The 22,701-nt window shown below is 36.1% G+C and overlaps 1 protein-coding gene across 9 annotated transcripts in view; it reads right to left on the bottom strand.

The window, feature by feature from the left end:
- FOXP2 (forkhead box P2) overlaps positions 1 to 22,701 on the bottom strand; it is a 405,788-nt gene that overhangs the window by 110,739 nt on the left and 272,348 nt on the right. For 7 of the 9 annotated variants that reach the window (XM_027658815.1, XM_027658786.1, XM_027658843.1 and 4 more), the window contains one exon: positions 7,185 to 7,274. In XM_027658815.1, coding sequence (XP_027514616.1) covers positions 7,185 to 7,274 — 90 coding nt within the window. Of the gene's footprint in view, positions 1 to 7,184; positions 7,277 to 22,701 lie in introns of those variants that run through there. The other 2 variants (XM_027658858.1, XM_027658848.1) reach the window with 2 other exon arrangements.

The raw sequence follows: 22,701 nt of genomic DNA, 5'->3' as shown, positions 1-22,701 counted from the left end.
CCCAGTAAAGTCAGCCTGCTCGGCAAAGCAACTGGACAACTATGACACAAACTACAAAATTTCTAAGAATTAGAAAATGTCAAGTAAAGAATTCAATTCACAAATCAAAAATTAATCCGAAAAGTATGGGAAGTAATCTGCTCAAGGAATGCCTTGAATAGCCATGGAGAGAGACCGAATTTTCATGTGCAAAGTTGCAAATGCTACTATTGGCTGAAGAACCTTCATTATTTAGTCACAGAGCTTTGATTTTGTCAGAAAATTTCCTTGACTTTTATAATTGCCTGATGAAATGAAAAACCTTCTGGCTGTAAAAAAACATAGAGACTTTCCTTAATAATAAATTAACTAGAAAAAATTTTTAACAATCTACACCCACCTAGAGCATTCTCAGAATATTTTGTTCAGTTGCTTTTCCTGCTTTGGTAAATGCTAAATCAACGTACGCTAATGTGTTTTTCAAATTCAAGAGTATCAGGAGACCCTTGTGTGAGTGGTGAGATCCTAAACTGGCACAATTAGGGCCCTGCCTAGGAGCAGACTCTTTAATAGAGCCGCACACTGAGTAGTGAACCATTCACACATTCCCTCTCAGCTCTTCACAAGCTTTTCTGGGCAATGAGCCAGCTGGTAAGAGAATCAGGCTGATCCGACCTGTTGCAAGAGGCTGGAGAAGTGGCTCAAGGAAACCTACACTTCCCAGCATCGCGCTGGAACTACTCACACAGCCCAAACAAGAGCAGTTGCAACAATGTGTGCTGGTTGCACCACGAGGGCTAGGGGGACAGAGCTTTCAAGCTGCTCAAGCAAGGCAAATAAACTTCTCAGTAGTGCTTGGAGACTCCTATAGTTCATTATATAAAATCCAGACTACTTATCCCATGCACAGCACTATTTCCTTGTGTCAGACAGGCTGCACATTCTACCTTGAGGGAAAGATGAGTCTGCTGGTTTGCCATGTAAAAGCTGCCATGAAAAGACCAAGGCATTCTCTCCGAACGTTTGCCTTTCTAAATCTGAGTGAAGAAATGTGTGTTCTCCCTTTCCTCCCCGTCCTCTAGAAGTACTAGAATCAACAAGAGAGAAAGGGGGAAAGGAACGCTGTGTTAGTGATGTAGGTGACAACTGCTGGACAGTCACAGTAACAGAGTGACACGTCAGACTCTGCACAGACATATGTTTAATATTAAAATGCCTCCTGAAATCCCTGATCACATAATACTACTGATTAGTATTCTGCATATTCCACACCTGTAAACAGGACTTGCATAATATCACTATGTGATAACTTCTTCTGTAATATTTTATATACCCGAAAATTACAATAAAAGATAACATCTCAAGGTGACTGATATAAACTTTAAATTAAAAAGGAAACCGTATTAACTGGTGCCACTTCCTTAATAGATGTACTTTTTTAATACTGGAAATTTTCAAGAGTAAAATGTGTCTTATAGTAAATCTGTTAGTGAAAGATTTTACAGTGAATGGGATGTGATGTAAAATATGGGTTTTCACAAATAAAAGAGGCTATCAAAGACAGGACATAAGTCTTGGGAGCAGACTATCTATATAAATAAGATTTCCCAGTAAGTCTGTAATACTGACACTTCCACTGTAAATGAAAGAAAAAACTTCCAAGTTTTTTTTCTTTATCATTATATTTATTCCTCTACCTTAGAGGAACTCCTGTTTTCTACACTATGTAAGCTTGAATATGGTTATTTCTTCTTTCCCTTCCCCCTACACCTTACCTAAAAATAACTCCTTGCCTTCTCTCCATCTCTTGGTGTTACTCGTGTCTTTAAAGTGGGTATCACTGATGCAAATTTCTGCACCTTAGAGGATAACTGCATATTCTTCCTAAGAGACTTACAAGGGAAAATGGGACTTATGATTTTCAGGCAGCTATCTTCCAAATTTAATTTACCCCAAGCCTCAATGTTTGCTTATATGTAGGCCACACATTTCCTCCAGAATTATACTCAAGAGGGAGAAAGACTGTTTATCACTCCATATTAAGCATCTGCATCTTTCTAAATCAGTGCTTTCTACCATGTACAAAATCCTCCTACTTCTTATGCTTAGCAGCATCCGTTAGATAAACAGAAATATGTAACACACAGTTTTTGGAAAGACAGTTTTAGAACAGTTAGATTTATTTCTATTTTTGTTGACTGTAATGCAAAGAAAGCTCTCTAGTTACATCCATAACAATTTTTCTGCTGTTTTTAAAATGGGAATTTTTTTACTGACATTACACATGCATGGTTGAAGTCCATGTACGTTAAATCAGAGGATATAATTTAAAAGCAGTGGGTTTCGCTTCTTTTTTTCCACATTCTCTATTTCTTATCTCTCATCAGCTCCTTACATATGTTTAAAAAAGTAACTAAAAATTACAATATAAATTATATGTTTGCTTATTTGTTATGTGCAATGAATTTTAAATTCAGACCCATATCAATAACCAAAGGGAGATGACCAAACTAGACGAGAGTAAAGCAAGGATAGTAGGTTAAAAGAGACTATGAATATCTTTTCATCCTATATTTTCCATGCTAAATTTTTGCATTTTCAATATCTTTAAAAGTAATAGGTCCTTCTGATACTATGCACTAATGCAATAAACATTAAGTAATTAAACTTAAGTGTATACTTACTTTTCCCAAATTTTACCAAATGATTACACTTCAGCGAAGTGCTCATGCTAAATAAACAAAGCTTACCATAACAACTCAACACTCCATACAGCATGATATTTATACAACAGGCTTGGTACACACTGAGCTTAACCCTTTGATTCCAGGAGTCATGATTTCATGACATGCCATCCTCTTACAGAATGCATTAGTACGATGTTGGAACAAATCTCCTAGCCTGAAGGAAAAAAAAACCTAACCAATTCATGGGGCAGAAGATAATTACCTATTTATTCTAATTGAAGTCTGACTGTATGAAAATAAGCTACTGCTCTAGAGGCATTACAAGGAATAAAAATAACTAGGCTTTTCATAGCTCTTAGAGCAAACATGTAAAATCACAACTAGGTGTCCAAATCACTATGCTATGCAGACAACAACAGTATGTGTATCATGGACAGATTAGTTTAAGCATCAAGATTGCCTACCTGGAAGGGAAATACTTGCAATGCTGCACACAAACACCCTTCCATGGCAGAAAATTGACAGTGTTTGCCTTTGGGTTATGCTTGTGTTCTGCAAGGTTCTTGAAGTACCACAAGTTTCACTCAGGACTGTAAATGTAACATGAAAATAAAGCTTCCAGTTTTAAAATTCAAGCTAGATGACACCGGGTTCTTCAGTGGCCACAAGGACAGTGACTTTCTGCTCTAGGAGAATGATCTACAGGTTCTAAGAGCCAAAGTGACATTTTACCAGTTATGCCTAATATGGAAATTTGGTGATAAGGAGAGAAATCCTTGAAAGCAATCAGTTCACTTCACCATGGATTAACACTATCACAGATTCTCCAGGAAAGAAAAATATTCTGAAACAAAAAACAGTACTTCAAAAATCTTAACCTTAGTACTGCAATGTTTTTGCTGGATGCACAGTAAAGAAGTAAATGCTATTATCTCATCATATGCAGGTTAACATTATCCTCAACTCTCATCACAGACCCTCTGTAGCTATTTTGCAATATGTCATTAATCAATGTATGTACTGATTGGATCCATTCAATTGGTGCATCAGTGTAATGAATGGCATATATAAACACGCTTCAAATACATTTATTCTGATATCTATATATGAAAGTAAAATCACTACCAAAATTGGTACTCAAGCTTGTCAAAAGGGATGTTTTTCTTCTTCTGTTTCACATAAGACATGCTAATGGTTACACCATCTGCAGTGTGAAACCCAGACAAATGCAAATCAAAGTAATAGTAGATCAAGACAAGTGTCTATTTAAAACTGTAGTTTTTGCAGGTATTCTGTTAACTCACAACCTAAATATAAACCTCCTGTCCCTGAATATGTAGGATAACTACTAGATAAGGGTAACTTCTGCAACAGAAACTAAAACAAAAACATTTTCCAGTACAACATTCCACTTTTAAAACAGATCACATAGTTAGCAGTAAATTTATAAAGGTTTTCCATGAGAACACAAAAGACACTTAAATTATTCTAGCAAAATCTCAGCAGTTCCCCTAAAACCATCCCCTCCGTAAAGCACAGTAGAACATGACGACTTACCCAACACCCTTTTTTTGCAAAGTTGAGGACACAAATTTGAAGGTTTCTTCAATCAGCTTTCAACTTGCTGATTAGCTAGTAGGTGCTGTAAGTCACTAAAATACTTGACGCATTATGGAATAACAGAGACAACATACATAAAAGCCCATATGCTACTTCCCCCCCAGAAAAAGACGGCCACTAAAATAAGTACTGTGTTTTTTTCCCTCTTTGGAATGTGGAACAATAGAGTGGTTTACATCAAAATACAGGGCACAAGAGATGCAATGGCAAGGCTTACCTAATACCCAAATTTGCCAGTAGATGTGTGAGTTAGTTTTAAAAGTTCTATTACATTTTTACTAGATTTATAAATCTGTTCTAACATATCTCCAGTTGCCAGACTAGTAAATTGCTCTGAAATAGAGGAAATTAGATACACACTAATTTTAAAGTATTATAAAATACTGGGAGATGTCTGTTTTCTTAAGCATGAACACAAGTACAAGTATTTTTGCCTTATAAACCTCTATTTTTGTCTTATAATCTTTATACACATTTAGCAATTCCTACTGCTAGAAGATTTTGGCTAAAGCTGCCATTAAATTTGGCATAGTAAATCAACAATACTGTACAACTTCATGACCCATATTACAGTATTTGGTCAAACAGGAAACATGCTCAAAACATGAATTTCCATTACATAATGAATAATGAACAGTAAAAGACAGAAATACAAGTGCTCCAAGGACGCATTTTCAAAACATCTTTTTCACTAAATAACAAAATTAAAATGGAGTTTGTGCTCATACCTGAATTTACATGGTATTTGATACATAAACCAAAGTCTGGGAGCAAATTCCATTTTCCCTCTCCTTTAAAAATGAACCAAATGAAGTGTTCAAGGCCAATAAGGGGCGATGTGTACACGCTGATAATAGAATAATTTGGAAACATGAGCAGTAATCTAGGCTTTAGAGAGCATGTAACAATTCTGAAAATAAAATTATTTGCTTAATTTTCTTCTTCCTGCCTCACAAGTGTGACTCATGAGATGCTGACTCCTCCTGGGAAACTGATGCAGCACAACTCTGCAACATACCAACCCATGGCATTTAAAGGCATCAGGCCAAGGTTAGTGCTTTGGGAGCATGAAAGCATAAGACTCCCTCTCCTCATCTCATCATCCTCTGGGTCCTGTGTATGGTTGCCTTTTGTTTCCAAACATGGTTTTCTATCCTTTCATCAGCGCTTACCACAAACAGTGCACCCTCAGACTTCTTTAGCCTTGAAAACAAGGTTTAAGAATGGATGGAGAATGTGAACAGAGAAGTCTGTAGCTCCTGAACTGCTTTGGTTTACAAGGTATAGGATTCAAGTAAGATCACTGGGAAATATATATTGGGAAAATATCAGTATTTTTGCCTGTTTCATATACTTTCCTTAGTGTTTTGTGTAATCTAGTTTAGAGACAGGACATAGGGCAAGATGGATCTTGTACACTTCTGGGACAGTCAATGTTATCTTTCAGAACAAGGAGGTGTTCTGAACTACTTTCACAGTATTTATTAAATCAATCATTTCCTCTATTCAAGCAATTCAAAATCACCAATTCTGGTTCTAAAAACTTTAAAAAACTATGTGGCTCATAAGCTTCTGATTTTATGGCTACTCTTCTTGTATGCCTTTAATGTAGAAGATATTTGATATGAAGCAAAGTCAATGGTGAAGAATGGAAAGCTGAGAAGGTCCCAGGACTCAGTCTCTGGACTGGACTAAAACTACAGCATAGCAGGATGCCAACATGAGATGTTTTCCTTTTTTCCACTTTCTTTAGTCATATTCCTAAGTTCTTGTTTGGTTCTGAGCAAATAAATACAGCTTTAGAAGTATATTTGAAGAAAGCTGATCAGGAATGTGGAACTGTTTGTTGTGACCAACATTGCTTCACCAAGTTTTACAAAGAAAAGGAGACAATATGAATAACACACAAAAACTGCACAAGTGAACGAATTTCTCAACATCTCCCTGGTGGAGAAAAAGATAAATTCTAGTGCCTGGGGTCCTCCATTATGCACGACTAAAACTAAAAATGAGATAAAAAAATCCTACTTCATCAGAAAACAGGGGAAGACCCAAGAGAATAAAGGCACACCCAGAAAAATAGATGTGAGGAAGAGAATGATAGGATGCTTTTTTAATTTTCTGAACAAAATAGAACTGTCTGTAACAAAATATAATTCAGCAGTGAAACACTCATATTTGGTCTACATGCAAGAGAGAACAAGTTTTGCCAGCACAATGCAACTTCATATGGAACTCTGAATAAGGAAAAAACAAGTTAATACCACAAAAAAGACTCACTCACATAAAATTTTCCCAGACTAAAACTCTCTTTCTATTTTTACTTTATATTTTGCATTTAAAATATCTATTCAGTAACAGACCTTCTATTCTATTGTGAACACAATCTGAAGCCCAACAACATCTTAGTGTGAAACTTAATGACATATATTTTTTTCTAAAATGGCAGAAGCAGCTCCTTCATAATTTCATGTAGTTGTGTTTTTAAGTTTCTGAGCACTTCTCTGTTTGCTACCTAGATACAGCACCAAGGAACTATTTCGGGTTTTTTTTCTCCCCAGATAATGTTTTACTCTTATTCTTAACACATTTTTACAATTTAATCTCTGTATGTATAAAAATCCCATACCAACTTCATTATGTGCCTATAAAGAATTAATGTATACCAAAGCAACTGAACTGAGTCTTAGACCTTTTAAGCATCTGTAGTCACAAAAGGCCTTTGTAACCTATAGTGGATTTTTTCTGTGAAGTCAGCAGCAAGAAGCCTGTAACCTCCAGTATATGAATAAGCACATGCATGCTATTAAGATTACAGGAATTGGCACACATCCCTTACGTGTGAGCAAGCACTCTTCCCTGAGATTAAGGCCCAAAAAGCAAGGATTCTTTACTAACCTGCAGCGGTCTCTGTTTCTCACTGCCCTTAGGAGACTTCAGTCCACTTGTCTGTTGCTGTAAAAGCAGCTGTCTTGCTGCCTGGAGTGCCTAAAAGTAAAAAAAAAAAAAAAAAAGAAAAAAGAAAAAGGCAAATAAATTCAACCAGTTCCTAGAAAGAAATGAGTTACTCATTGCTAATGTTAGGTAAAAGTCCAATTGAACAAACATAATCTCCTCCTATTTGATTTGTATTTGCTAGATTTCAGACTTCAGGGGTTTTTTTTACTTAAAACATTAAAAAAATATTCTGAAAGTACATATATAGGACTTCACTAGAATTTATGGATGTACATGAAATCCTGCAGGAAATAAAGTTAATTTGTTTGAAGTGCTTGAAGAGGAAAAATCATAAACTGCATCAATAGCCTCATTTCCACAAGGAACTTGTCTTTGAGTGTTCAACTAAAATGCCCACTCCCTTGCAAATTATCATTCAATTTGCATTTTCATATTACAATTTGAAGTAAAAGCAAGTAGACTTCAAGTGTTACCAGAAGCTGTAATTAAATTTGACAAATCAACATCAGATTATCTTGAAAGTGAATTAATAAGGATATTCATTGAAGATTAAAAACACTTTTTGTACTTACAATTCAAGGAGAAACCTCTCATTTGATAAAAAAAGAGTGCAGTTTTAATGCCAAATAAAAATGAGTGGTTTTAATTTGCATTCTTAGGAAAATCAGAGAACAAAGAAATTAGTACTCAACCAACCAGATCAGGCTCAGGGATGACAGTATCCCAATCAAAATAGATGATGTTTTCATTTATTTTACGTTTTCATTCCAACTCAGCAAAATACAGTTAAACATATGAAATGTAAACAAACATTCCACTTACACAAAGAATGCTGATCTATATTATTTTTCCCCTATAAAATTATTTTTAAAATGTCAAGTGTTATAAAGTAGTATTTATTTATAAATAAAAACTATTCAAAACATTTCCACTGAAACTACCTGGAGAACTCATTTTTTCCCCCTTAAAAAAATCAGCTCAGTAAATAGCAGTTACAGCTTTACAATACATCACACTATTATCTATGTTTTTAAAACCCACTGTAGATGGAATATACTGCAATAAATGCCATTTGATCAATGTTCCCTAAAATAATAAAGATTCTCAACTGATAAAGAAAGGTACTATTTTGATTAGACTCAAATGAGCTGGTTTTTAAGATAGTTTCTAGTATCCATGACAACAGTTGCTTTGACAAGATGTGCATATGGCATTACACTGCCAGCTGGTGTGAACAATGTTTGAACTACTGCATTGAGATGCTGAGCAAACAGAAAAAGTTGCCACGTCTTAACCCTCAGGGAAGGCAGTCATCCCCTGATCAATTATGAAAAGACAGAGAGAGGGCTGCTACAGTCTGGCTCCAAGCAAGTTTTCTGAGAAGGTAGGCAGACATAGAAAACCAAAGTAAACAAAGTGAATGCACTAGCACCATCTCCTAACAACATTGATTCGTCTCCCCATAGAAGGCCCTGATACAAAGTTTGCAGAACAGACTTTTAACATTTGAAGACATTCCCACAACAATCCCCGTATTGTTTCATCAAATTCTCAAGTAATTACAGGTCAGCTTTACAAAGACTATACATTTCTCTGAACCTAAGCAATGAGACAGACAGAACTATCTTCTCTCCACCAAAAATAAACAAAAGTTAGCATATTTTAAAGTGCACTTGAAATATTTTATTATCAAGGAACCACCAGATGCCCTCTTTCTTATATGAATAGCATGATCTCTTCTGCACTCCAAGCTCTTGAGCAGATCCTAAAGGCCAATCCTCCTTTGCCTGAGATCAGACATAAATATAGTGTTGATTTCAGGGACACCAGGATTCGGTCCCAATGTCTTGCAGCGGTTTAAGCACAAAACACAGATTAAAGGCAGGAATAGAAGATCTGTGACAAATTTATAATCTTTCTCAATCTTTAGAGCTCTCTGAAAGGAAAACCTGAATGTAAGCAAGAGAAATACTGCACTCCCAAATTCATGGGAGACTGGAGGAAAACCAACCTCACTGCTTGGTGTAATACTGCCAGAAGAACCAGAGAAGAGATTTGGAGTTACAGAAAATGGAAAAAAAATCAAGATAATAATGTTTTATTTGTAGCAGTCACAGAAAATTCATTGCATGCCCTTTATCTGGAAAAGAAATCGTAATGATATAATGCTGGTGTATACTTGCAAATAAGTGGAACACTCGGCAAGTTGTTTCAGTGTCCTAATCTTTAGCACCAAAGTCCTCTCAAGTCAATACAATAAAACAAGCAAGCAAGCATCTGCTAAAGCTGTACATTTTTAGTACTTGAAAATTAGAGAATTATAGTCTGCTGTATCTTAGACTTAAGCTAGACATTATGATTTCAAATTGTGGGTAGCATACTCCCGTGGAATCAGACTAAGAAAGCATGACTTCCTACAGCTAACTACAAAAAGAGTCACACTTCATGAAAAAGCAAGGCAGCACAACAGGATATGCTTGCATAAAAGGCTCTAATACTTAAACTATTTTGATTCATATGTGCTGGTTGGGATATCTCTAAAGGAGTAAAGGCTTATCTTTTAATACAGAATGTCTTACAAATGATGACTACCTGAATACTTCAGTGATCTTATTGTGGCAGTTTAGATTATTGTAAACACAGGAGATAGAAGAAGAACAGAAAACAATTTCAAGAGATCAGAGATGATTTAAAACTCATAAGGAGAAATCACTGTCAGCCTTTGTTCTTAGAGAAGTCATCATATGGTACTTTTTTCTCCCATTGTGCTGCTTAACTTTACATTTTGCTACTTGGTAAACAACCTCCCAGAACACACTGTTAATTTCAAAGCATTATTACTGAACATTATTCACAACTGAAGATTATGAGATTATAAAACATTAGTTCTACCAATTCATTTGCTGCTATTAAATCTTTGCCTATAAATTGAAAACTTGAAAGTATCTTTCAAAATTCATAAACATCTAAACTTCAAGTAAACACACATCCTATGTATGATTTATAAAATTCTATTAACTAATTTGATAATAACTCGTGGTTTAAAAACAATATAATTAAGACAAATTAACAAATGCTTATAAATCTGGCAGATCAAAATTATGTTGAGTCCTACCACAAGTTAAGAGAAGAAGGAACAGATTGTAAGGCACTCAAAATCACATCTAGTTTCCACTAACATTTGTTTCACATTTAGCAGGTACTTTTCCTTAACTAAGTTATCTAAATTAGCAAAACTATACAAAAAAAAGTCAATGTAGACAAAAGCAATAAAAAGAATTTAGGATTAGAAATTATTTTAATAACACAAATGAAAATCATTATAATGCTCTAAGTAATAGCTATATAAGCAGGAAATTTGGGCATATGGTTTCCAGAACTCACTGTGTCTTCTAGTAAAATATTTATTGGAAACACTACTTCTTAATATCTACTGTGCAGCTTTGGCATAGCTAAAACATAAGCAGAACAAAAATAAAATTAATTGCACATAACTTACCCTATTAAAGTTGATAAATTGCTGTAGATTTTGCAGTTTGTTGGCAATAATACTATGAGATATAACTTGCTTTAATTTTTTATTCCAAACACTTTTATTTAATGTAAGCATGACTTCAAATTATTTTTAAGGTTTTATCATTTTAATAAAGTGAAAGCTGTCACTAAAAGATGGTAAACATTACTTTGGTTTTTAAAAAGTAAATATATGTGTATTTTTAGGAAACAGATGTCACTCATATCTTTCCTTTAAAATCAGGAATGTTTAACCTATCAGCCTGTTGCATTTGAGACGTTAAAATGAAAAATGACATCTACGCCCATTAATATCGTCAATGTATAAACAGCACAGCGTGACACATTCTTGAGAGCTGAAGGCTACAAAATCTCTCTGAAACATAAATAACAAAGCACTCAGAAGGATATTTGATGTTGATATTCATCTCTGAGAAAAACACTGCTGCCTAGGCTTCTTATGAAAATAGATGCAGCCCAAATGGATCTCCTGTAATTGGTTTCAGATAGTGAGGTCAAAAGAAATATGATACGAGAAACTATTATGTGGAACAGGCGAAACAAGAATGTTTATACAGGCACTCCCTATTTATACTGACAAGAGGTGTATACTTTGTCGATAACCAGAACCAAAAATTTGCCAGAAGACAACCAGATTCTTTTATTTTTCTAACTCCAAATCCCTACTTTATTTTATCAAATGACTGCATACTCTGACATTCCTGCAGAACGTCAAGTAAGTTTCTGAACATAAAATAAGTTTCCAAATGGCTGAATATGTCAAAGGAGAGTCATCTCACTGGTAGCACCATGCAACCGAAACGTATCAAGATGCTAAGCTGGATTTAAGGCCAAGGACTGTTCTGCACTGGTTGAATAACAAGTTAACCAAATGATTACATAGTTCCATTTATTATAAAAGCCATTTCAGGAGAACCTCTGCCCCTTTATAACCTGTTGGGGGTCCTTTCTCAGGCTGGCTCCCAACAAGAAGCCCAGAATTATGCATAGTTGTATGAAATCCTCCAAAGATGGTGACAGAAAGACAAGACTATTCAACACTCCTTAATAGCATTTAAATGATACTGCTAAACCTTTGTGTCTCACTGACTATATTTGTCCAGAAAGTTCTCTAATGAATATCACAGTCAGTCAGCATGGTAGCTTATAATCTTTCCAAATGGAGTAGCAAAGCATTTAGCACTACTCAAAGAATCTCGAATTTAAGGTGATCCAACTCCCTTCCAGCAGCAATCTCTCCAGGTGACTCAACAGGGTAGGCAAACTCTCATTTTCCTCAGTGAACAACACTTTTTTTTTAAGCCATGCAAAGAAAATTGAGGACAAATGTGCCACACTGGAAAGGCCATGAAGTCAAGGAAGTCCTGTATGTAACTGAAATCCAAGCCACATAACCTGCCTGATTTCTCCTAGGAGTGGTAGACTGAAAAATTATTAGAATGTTTTCCTACAGAAGTAGAAACAAAGGACTAGGTAGCTAAGGCTGTGGGCACCCATCTCAAGAAATATAATTTCTAAGAAAACTAGATGGTCGCGAAAAAGGATTTCACTCTATTAACCCATCATCAAAGTATGCCAATACTCAAAGTAAAAAGATTTGTCTGTCTTCTGCATCTAGATTAGCAGCTGCTGACAGCCACAATTTTCTATGTGCACAATCTCAGCAGCTAAGATGCAGGGTGCCCCGCAGCCTTGCCTAGTAGTAGAACACAAACTTGGAAGAGACTAAAATGTTTGAAACTATATTATGCTCAAAAAGAAGAGGCAGTATTCTTGGACAGTGCATTACCATCCCAAGTACTTCTACCATCAGGTTGCTAGATAGGAGGACAAAAAGTGCTAGTGGCCACTAAGTGTAGTACTGAGCCCAACTCTACAGGGCAGGATTAAGTGAACATCGAGTATGTTTGAAATCATTTATTACATTGACACTACAGGAATTTGTGCAAATGATTACCTGGCTCCTGGATCCCCAGGCTGCTGAACTTTTTCAAGGCTGGGAAAATTCTGTGTTTGTCCAGGATAGCAACTTTGTCCCCAGGGAATTTCAAGATAAAAAAGCGGAATGCTTTGAGGGTTAGTTGGAAAGTGGGGAAAGCTGTTCTGGATCCAAGTTTAACTTACATTCCTCAAGTGCTTCATCTCAGAAACATAAGAATGTCTCTGGATCTGGCCCTCGTTTCCTTGGACTAAAACCACTTGGTTGATTTTTTGGTTGGTTGGTTGTTTTGGGGTGGGGGTGATGGTATGAGTGTGTTTTGTTTTCTTAGGGTGATACTGCCAGTTTCAGCACACTGAGGCTCTGATTTTGATTCAGATTTGCAGTCTTCCCTGCAACACAAACAACACTAGAAGAAGTGATCTTCAATCTACCTGAGCTTCTGTTCTGCCCTGATGTTATCCAGGATTAATTTGCAACCGAAGAGAAAAAGTAACAGTAATAAACTGACGAATGCAACATGAAGTCTCATAACGCTGTTTAATAAAAGGAAATTAATCACATAATTGTCATAAACCTATTTTCAAACAGCAATCTATCAGAGAGAAATTATGCATCTGTAGTTATTGACCTTTCATTTTACCATGACTGATTTGTAATTAGACTAGTTTTGTGAAAAATAATAGTTAATTACCAGATTTTTTTTCACTGTAATTGTTTTGGCAATTTTTTTTTTGTTCAGCGTCCTCCTTTTTCCCCATGTAAAGGATGCTAAATAAATACAGGGCACTAATAACTTAGTAGTTTACATATTTCATTTTATAAAGCAAATTTAGCTTCCCTCTCCATAACCTAGTTTAATGGATTCTAAGCACTGTTTCAAAAACAATTCTTTCATTTTCTGTGCCCATTATTTAGCTGACCAAAAACTAGAAACCAAACACCCATAACAGTGATTTGCTTCAATTCCTGGCAGCATTAGCAGAACTCTTTAGACATCTGTCTGTATTGGTCATTAGGGCTACATGTCAGACCATGCATAACATGGTCCATGACAGCAAACTCAAATGCTTTCTCCAAAGCTCGGACCAGCTGAAGAATGCAAATGTCAAGGGTTAGGAGAGATGGGGGCCCAAAACACCAGAGTTGTGCTCTAACATGACAACTTCTTTCCTTTCATCCCATACGCCTGAAATTAACTTTCCTTTGGTAAACACATGAGCAGGCAATCTACTCTACTTCATTCCTACTACTTACATTATGTAGTAGCTAACTGAATTTATTCAATGAAACAAAATCAGTGCAAACATAAAATACCAGCAACACAAGCTCACAAATGTCCTGACATTGCTATATTCTTCCATGTGGTGTGATTTTTAAAAAGCTGGGACATGTAATAGCTAAACAGAAGAGCCACTCTCTTAGTTCTACATGAACAGAATGTGGCATGTACCAGTTTCCCCCATGAAAACTGGTATGATCTATTTCTAAAGAAAATTGCTAACAGATATTTAAAAGCTATTTAAGTGCGCAGGGAAAAAGAACTATCAATACAGCTACCCCATGTGTGAATCCAGAAATAAAAAAATACTTAAAATTATTTTATGTTTATATAATATTATGCACATACAATAGGAAGTGTACATATTTTTTATTTGAAATGATTTGGTTAAAAAAAGACTTTTTTCAACCCTGTCCACTGTAGACATTCCCTTATTGGATGTGAAGACTACTTTCAATTAAAGCAGCCTGAAAAAAAGTTGTGTTGGCTTAAGTGGAATAACAGATGACTTGATAATTTATAAATAGTTAAGGAACTGATGCAAATGAAAGCAAGAGTAGTTCCATTTGTACTAAGATCAAAAGTGAGATTAAATTGGAGGGGAAAGAAACACAGTATCAAGAGAAGCATTGTACCTGTTAGGTGGCTGTTAGAAGGCAACCGTTTTAACTGATAGAATTCTGAAGGGAAATCTTAAAATTAAAGACAATGAATTCACCACAGAGATTATTAATCAAATTATTAACAAAAATCATCATTAATATATAAACTAAACCAAAAAGCGAGGCAGATACAAACCAGAAGGAAACATTCACTCAGACATTTTGTTCTAGTCAACAGCAAGTTTCCCAGAATAGAAACTCAACTTTGAGAAGACAGATGTGAAGACTGATTAGTTCTGTTAAGTAATACAGAGAGGTAAAATAAGAGGGGAAATACAAACGCCAGAACATTTACACTAAAATAGCCTTAACCACTTAGAAGGCAGAAATAAATACATCTACCTTTACATTTTATATTCAATTAATACCATTCAGCACTCACTGGTGTCATGTCATGGCTGGGCTTCGCAAACGAAGATTTGGGGAGGGCTCTACCCACGTTTGTTACAAGCGCGCTGGTGGCTAAAAAGGCCAATACGAGATAGACATGTCTGATTGCAAAAGGCACAGCAGAAGGATTCCTTAGGTGGTAAATTCTGCAAGGCACGATTCTTTCTGCGTTGTCTTTTCTCCTCAAGAGTGATCCTGCGTGCATTCTCAAAAGCATCAGCAGTGTTACAGATGGTGTGTCTCCAGACCTCCCGACTGGAGGCCAGAGTAGACCAGTTATGTTGATCAATATGGCCAAGGCTGAGATGTTGTTTCAGGAAGTCCTCGTATCTTCTCTTCGGGGCTCCTCTCATGCGGCAGCTGGTGGTAAGTTCACCATAGAGCAAGATCTTAGGGAGGCGGTGGTCCTTCATCCTGGAGATGTGCCCTGCCCAATGCAGCTGTGTTCTCAGCAACATGGCCTCAGTACTTGCAATTTCTGCTTTTTCTAGAACAGCACTCACTGGTAAAGCACTGCTTACACAAAGTATCAGAAGCACAGATTTCTCATCTGGATATTCGCCCTGCAAGCTAGAAACCAAAGCTATCCATCAACAGTGTGGATCTACACGGTACCAAAATAATTACAAATAAAATTACAGTAATTATACTAATCAAACTCTCTCAGCCAATCCAAATGTGAGAAATTACATATCTGTTGATAAGTCACTGATTGAAAGGTCTCCAAATATTTGAATGACAAAAATTTGATTTACCACTGCCCTTGTGAACCCACACCCAGATAAACAAGTGAGAAAGAAATGAAAGGAATATTATCAAGATGGTCATATCAGTCTTTTGCCGTACGGGAAGAAAGTACAAAAGCTGAAAAAGAAACTTTCCAATGGAAAGGATAATGGAGGAGTACAATAAATTGTGTCCAAAATGCAAAATCTTTGTAACTGAACCTATTCAATAGGCATCTCATGGAACAGTTAACAGCAACGGTTCTGCTCTGGGACACAGAAGACCTTTAGAAGCATATTCCAGACTTACTTTATTTGATTATGTGGTTCCTGTGAAAGCATGCCAAGTTCGGATTACTGTGATGTCTAACACCTTGCTACATTTCAAATAACACCATGTTCTCATAAACTGAATATCATGAAGCTTCAGCATGGTTTGTTTCCATGGTGAGCTAATAGCAGAGGACCAGCAAGCGCTGCACATACAGAGTTGCTCTTTTGAATTTTCCGACCTTACATGACCACTTTTGTGTTTATGAGACTATCCTTGAAATTTTGGACTGAACCAAGAAATGGTGTATACAGACAGAAGATGGTTTAGAAATAAGTGCTCTGTGCCCTAATCACAGTCAGAGCCATCTAGGCAGGCTTCTTGCATCCTCACCACCAAATATGGGCACAACAGTAGCAGAAAAAAAGATTTTCTTATTATTACAATTCTTACTAGAAGCAATAGAGACCTGGCTGAAATGGGGAAGCTAAGAAGATGAGAGAAAAACAAGGCAAGAAAGAGGGTCTAAAGCACACTTGATCAGCTTATGTTAAACATCTCCACAAATAAAGAAAGTATTACCAAATTGACTCATTATTATAATTTATTGTGAGATTAAATCTAAAGATATAACAACAAAACTTACAAAATGTATATTTTACAACTTGCTTTGTCATGTTTTTAACTAAATAATTTGATCAAAAGTCCCTACGTAATCTCAGCCTTGTTGAGAGTTGAACCTCTCCGCTCAACTTTAAAAATCAGTCTTTATTGCTAAAGCTAAATCTGCTGAACTGAAAGCCTACTGAGTACATTTTTATTTTTCCTAAAGGATAATATTGTGATGCTTTCAGGATAAAGAACTCCAGGTACATAATCAATGAAAGAATGATTAGGGGAAGAAACAATAAACATGAATGCCAGAGGGCAATATAAAAATAGCCATTTTATTTGCAATCTTTCAAGGTTTTTGATAAACCACCTTTTGGAGACAGAAGTTGAGTTTGGTCTGGAGTTTAAAAAAAAACAAACCAGAAAAAACTGTGATATGAGATCAAGATGTAAATTACGCAAATAAACAGCCTATTTCTAGCACAAATTTTATCGATGCTGGCATTTGGCAATGAGTGTGCTGATTGCAAAGGTCTGATCTAAACTCCTTGAAATAACTCTGAAGCACTAAATTCTGCTACTAAGTGTGGACTGTGGGACTCCGGCAGAACCTCTGTAGCATGATCACATAGGTATACAAGTGTGAGGTAACACATGCATTCACATACATAAAACTAAATACCTTTTTTTTCTTGAAGGAAATGTTTATATTCTGTGTAAAATCCAACAAAATTAGAACTGGTTAGCTCTGCATCTCTCTGAAAGAGACTTCAAGTCTACTCTGGACTGCTTGAATTACTAAAATTTCAGCTTTCCTCTCAGGCTGCTTATATACCTTTTAACTCTTTTGGTGCATTTTGTGATGATCTAGCAGGAACGATCCAACATGCAGACCTCTGTCTCTGAAGAATCCCAGTCTTCAGGTTCTTGCTGTAGTTGGCAAATGAATTGTATGTTTTGAAGGCTGGCCTTAACAGTCCATGTAGACAGCGCTACTGAGAGAGCATTCTCCACTTTGGGGACTTTTAAGAGTGAAGATTAGAAAAAGAGTGAAATGACAAAGAGCTCTAATTTCAAGCTAAAATGCAAGTGAAGACAGACAGGCAAATGTCCTCGAGCTCCTCATCCTAGTTCCAGCCCTTGTGAGGAGATCTGGTAGGGAGTATATTCTTTATGATTAGAAACTCGCAGGGATGAAAAAGAAAAGACCTGAAGCCATTAAAAATGTTTTGTAGAAGAGGAATAGAGAGATATTTTGCAATTCCCAGGGCATTTAGGTGCTGGAGAACTGACAGCGACTGTGCAAGGAATTCCCAAGTAGTATACATGAGCAATGCAACAGGTTAGGCATTTGAATGGAAAGGTAGATGTTTCTATCACACTTCATCAAGCTCACCCAGGAAAAAATTATCCTTATTATACTACCTTGGCAACTACAGTAATCTTCCTAACTAGCAAGCTAATCAAGGAATTATAAATATGCTCAGGGCCACTATCATCTTGAGATACATTTGTAAAAGCAGACACACCCAGTTATGTTGGTGCCAAACATATGTAATACTTCACATCAGTTAAAGTCTCTTCTGGTATCAGGCTGTAAAAATTTTCTCTGAACTGTGTAGCATACACTACATAATCACTACCACTCTAGCATATACATAAAAAAAAACCCACTGGCAACCTAGATGCATGACCAAAATAAGCTGTAAATGAAGTTTAGATATAAATTTTACTCCTTGTATTCTTTCAACTACACTTCCTTTACATAAATCAAAATTTGAAATTCAGTTTTTATTTTTTAAGTCCTCTACCATGTCATCAACTTACTATGGTCTAAGGTCAGTTGCTAGGCTTCTCTTCTAAAGACACTCCTCTTCGCACATCACACAGAGTTCAGATTTCACATCTTGGAATTATTTTCCAGATTCTCCTTTCTACAGTACCTTCTTCTTTTCTTCTTGTTACATTTTAAACCTCAGCAAACTATAACTATATTGTCTTTTAATTTAATTGACTAGGCAGAATGCTGTGCATCTTCTCTATGAACATTCAGCTATGTTTTCTTCCTAGATCATCACTTCTTCATGCAATGGCTTGCAAATAGCACAAAAACCATGGATTTATTCCTGACTAGGTATTTCAATACCATCATAGCGTTACAATGTATAGTATATTTTAAATTATTCTAAAAAATTTACTTCATCTATCAGAGATGTATTTTTTATTTGGAAGGACAAAATTCGATAATTTCAGTTCTGAGACTTGGGAAAAAATATACGACAGACATCATAGTATATAGTATTTTTAGTTGAAAGGCCTTGCCTTTTATGAGAAAGCCTTCTGGATAATATCTATTAGTCTGCTACAATTCCCAGGGCTCTTCTTGTGCCATAGGACAGTGGACTGAAGAATAAAAATAGGAGAGAAACTATTTTATGTGAGAACTTTGGGATGGCTTTGAAATACTTTCTGGAGCACAGTTTATGGCATAAGGCTTATGCTGCTACTTGAAGAAAGAGCTGTGGCCAGCAGGTGAAACAATCTTTGATTTTAGATGAATGTCAGAGGTTCTTGCCCTCTTCTCCAGCAATCCCCAGGTTCCTCAATAACACTAAGACAAGAACACTGTAAGCACTTTCATGTGTAGAGTTACAGAAAAATATAGGGAGTGTATTATTAAAAAAGGTATCATGACAATATCACTTTTACCAATTCTGTTAGGCTTCACCTACACTGAAAAACTGAAGAGTGCCTGAGAATCTGATTTTCACACTGGCAAGCTGGGCATGCATTTTTACCTGTGCTACCCCAAACTCTCCCAAGCAATGCTCAGGCACAAGTCTGCAGTTAGACTTTTCCAAGGACCAGTTTCACTAGGAAATTGGGTGAAGCCATGCTAATTTTGGGGACTGAAATACTTATTTGCTCAGGTGAGCCTCACCCTGTGTCAGCTGCTCAGTTTAGCATCCAGGAACCATTTTTTCAATTTAGTGGCGAAGATCATGGCTATGTGCTCAAAACAGTTGAACCACATGTTGTTTCAGAGCCTCTCTTGGCAGAAGCAGTCAGGTTGTGACTTTAGGATGGCTTGTGAGAGTGTCAAAGGACCTTGATTTCATAGCTGAACAGGCTGGAAAAACAAATTGTTGTCAGGAACAACAGCATACACTCCAGGGGGCAAGAAGGAGGAATAGGGGGGTAGGAATAAGATTCCTTTCATTCTGACCTGTTGCATTTTGAAGCTCCCATGGTGTGTTTTAAGCTGATGAGTTTTAAGTACCAGTTTTATACGGACACCTCATGCATCTGGGATGAGCTTTACCTCTGAAAGTCAAAATTCTGACAACAGTCACTGTTTTATGAAAAGCCTTGATTTCTTTCATCAAAGAAGCAGGGAGGAAAAAAAACCCAAAAGCATTTGTTTCCAGAGTTACCAACAATCAAACCCACAAAAATAGTACTATATAATCATTTCTGTAAATTCCAATACAGTTGATGGTATTTTTCACCTTCATGTTTAGGCACTTAAGACTGAGAATTCAGAGTTACGTAATTTGACAAAATCTCGACAGAAAGTAACTTCCAGAGCTCATGTTAGTCACCAGCTTCAAGAGTGCCCCAGCTCTCAGTGCTAGGAATGAATCTCCTCTGTTACTGGCAAAGAAGCAAGCAGGCTATTCAGCAAAGTTGGCTTGGACTCTGACAAACAGATGATAGGGAGCATTGCAAAGGCTTTGGTGTATCACCAGTGGCTACAAAATGTGTCAAGTGCCCAGAAAAAAGTGATGAGAGTAAAAAGGTCCAACTTCAAGCATTTTAAGGTTTTTTTTAAAGTTAAAACTACTTTTATTTGTTTATTTTAAGGATACTATGAAACTGAAAAATTTCAGGAAGAGGATACTATGAAAATTAAAAGCTCTAGGAATTTCTTTAAAAATAATTTAACTATCCCTGGCATTTTCCTTTAGATTTTTCTGCATCAAAGTTTGCTAAAATTCTGGCTAGAGGTTTCATGCCTTTCTTTAGAATAACACAGACAAAAGTTGAATTGCAGAAAGGCTACATGGACTAGAACTGTACATTAAAGGCAATTTTAAAAATTTTTTTACAAGTACAAAGAGACTAGCACCAAAATAAAAACAATGGAAGTAATGTTGAAGAGAGATAAAATTTCTTCCAGACTAGAAGGCATTAAAAAAGACTCATATAGTAATCAGAGTATAACAATCAGGCCAGCACAGTATCATTGAGAACACATATTCTAGTGACTAGAGACGATTATACTACTCAAGAAAATAAATTAATTTTACTTAAGCTGACTTCCTTAATCTTGAAGGCAAGTGTTTCTTTGACTAGTCTGACACAGTTTAAGTAGCATAGATAGTGCCTCTTTTACAACAAGCAGTGGTAGACCATAACTACAAAGTGAGCCCTTTCCCTGACCTAATAGGCACCATCCTTTCAAATTTGGATGCATGGAATTCACTCAATCTTTTATATCATCTTGCAAGACAAGATATATCATGAGCCCCATTTAAATGTATTTACATTGTGAATTAATAGTATTCCAAAGTAGACATTTGGCAACAAAGCTTAAGTTCAAAAAAAAAAACCCATAAGAGCAATGCCTGGAGGGATTTTTACATTTACCAATCAATATAATTGTTGGAAGAAATGATTTCTGAAATTTTGCCAAGTGCAAGTGGTACCAACCTGAGCTTTTGCTTTCCAGGTTGCAAGTCTTTTTCAAACAAAGTTTTCTTAACATTTCTGCAATTTTGAGAAAAAAAAAAGGCTCTGTTGCAATCCTTTATTGAGGAGCAATTTTTGTTCTAGAATATATTTTTAAATTTTGCAAATATATTACCCCATATTATTTCTGGCACAGTATAATTCCGGTTTTATTTTATTTGGTTTTTGTTTTCCTAGGTGTCATAAGAAGACAAAGCAATTACAGCTTTACAGCTAAAGCTTCAACAACATAGTTTTATAAAAATTGAAAATGAATGATAAGGAGAAGGAAATTTATTCTTGAGAGCAAAGAAGGGGAATTCAGCAATGTACATTTGCACAGTCATAAATTATTGTGTTGTATCTAACCTGTCACAAGCCATACGTATTCACCCACACTGTAATACAGCTTCAGCAAGATTCCCGAATTTCTGAACTGAAAATAAGGTTTTGGGAACAGAGGGAATTCAACATTTCACATGGTGGCCTTTAATGCATCCTCAAAATCCAATCACTATGAGAACCAAAGATAGGAAGATATCCCATCCTGTATCCAGGTTTGCATTTCTGAAATGGTTTCCATACAGAAAAGAATAAATGCTTCTGACAAGCAAAGAAAGAAGGGACAGGTCAAATCTGTGTTAGATTAAATGGTTATACTGTTAAGTTTTACCATATGTTGATTGTCCAAAACATTATAAATATAATTGAGTATAAAATATTTTCATAAGGAGAGGTGTTCAACCAGTACAAATTAGTTGCAATTAAATCCTGCCCTTGCTGATTACTATATGTGTTCAACTGTCAGTCTCTCATGTCAACTCATACTGTAGCTCATTTCAAGCAATATGCAAAGGTATACAGATTTCAAACAGATTTAATCACTTCAGTCAAGTCAAGGAGAAATTCAAGATGACAGTGAAATTCAAGGAACAGACAAACTCCATTCTGCTCTGAGTCACAAGAATGGACTGTGCCCCTGAATGGGGAACCTTCCACCAGGGGCTAACACTTCTGTAGGATCCTCAAGTCAGATATAAATGTTTCTGGAGAACATCTACACTCCCCCTCTTTTTTTTTTTTTTTCTAGTTTAATGTTAATGGAAGATGCCAGATGGATGGTTTTGGAGATTAAAATGCCCTTTTTCTATATTCAGAGGAAGTTCAGCACAGTCAGCTGCAGGAGCAACTAAATGAATGCAGCCCATTACTGCCTCCTTTCAAGGGGTAGAAAAGTAATTCTATTTCCATGCTCTTTCACTCTTCATTTCTTGTACTGATTATGCCAATTAGAGCAGTCCTTTTAGCAAT

The sequence above is a fragment of the Corapipo altera genome, unplaced genomic scaffold (genome assembly GCF_003945725.1).
Source record: "Corapipo altera isolate COAL_440 unplaced genomic scaffold, ASM394572v1 1, whole genome shotgun sequence".
Taxonomy (NCBI): Eukaryota; Metazoa; Chordata; class Aves; order Passeriformes; family Pipridae; genus Corapipo; species Corapipo altera.
Note: the sequence above shows the minus strand (reverse complement) of the source record. Positions and strands in the feature narration are given on the sequence as shown.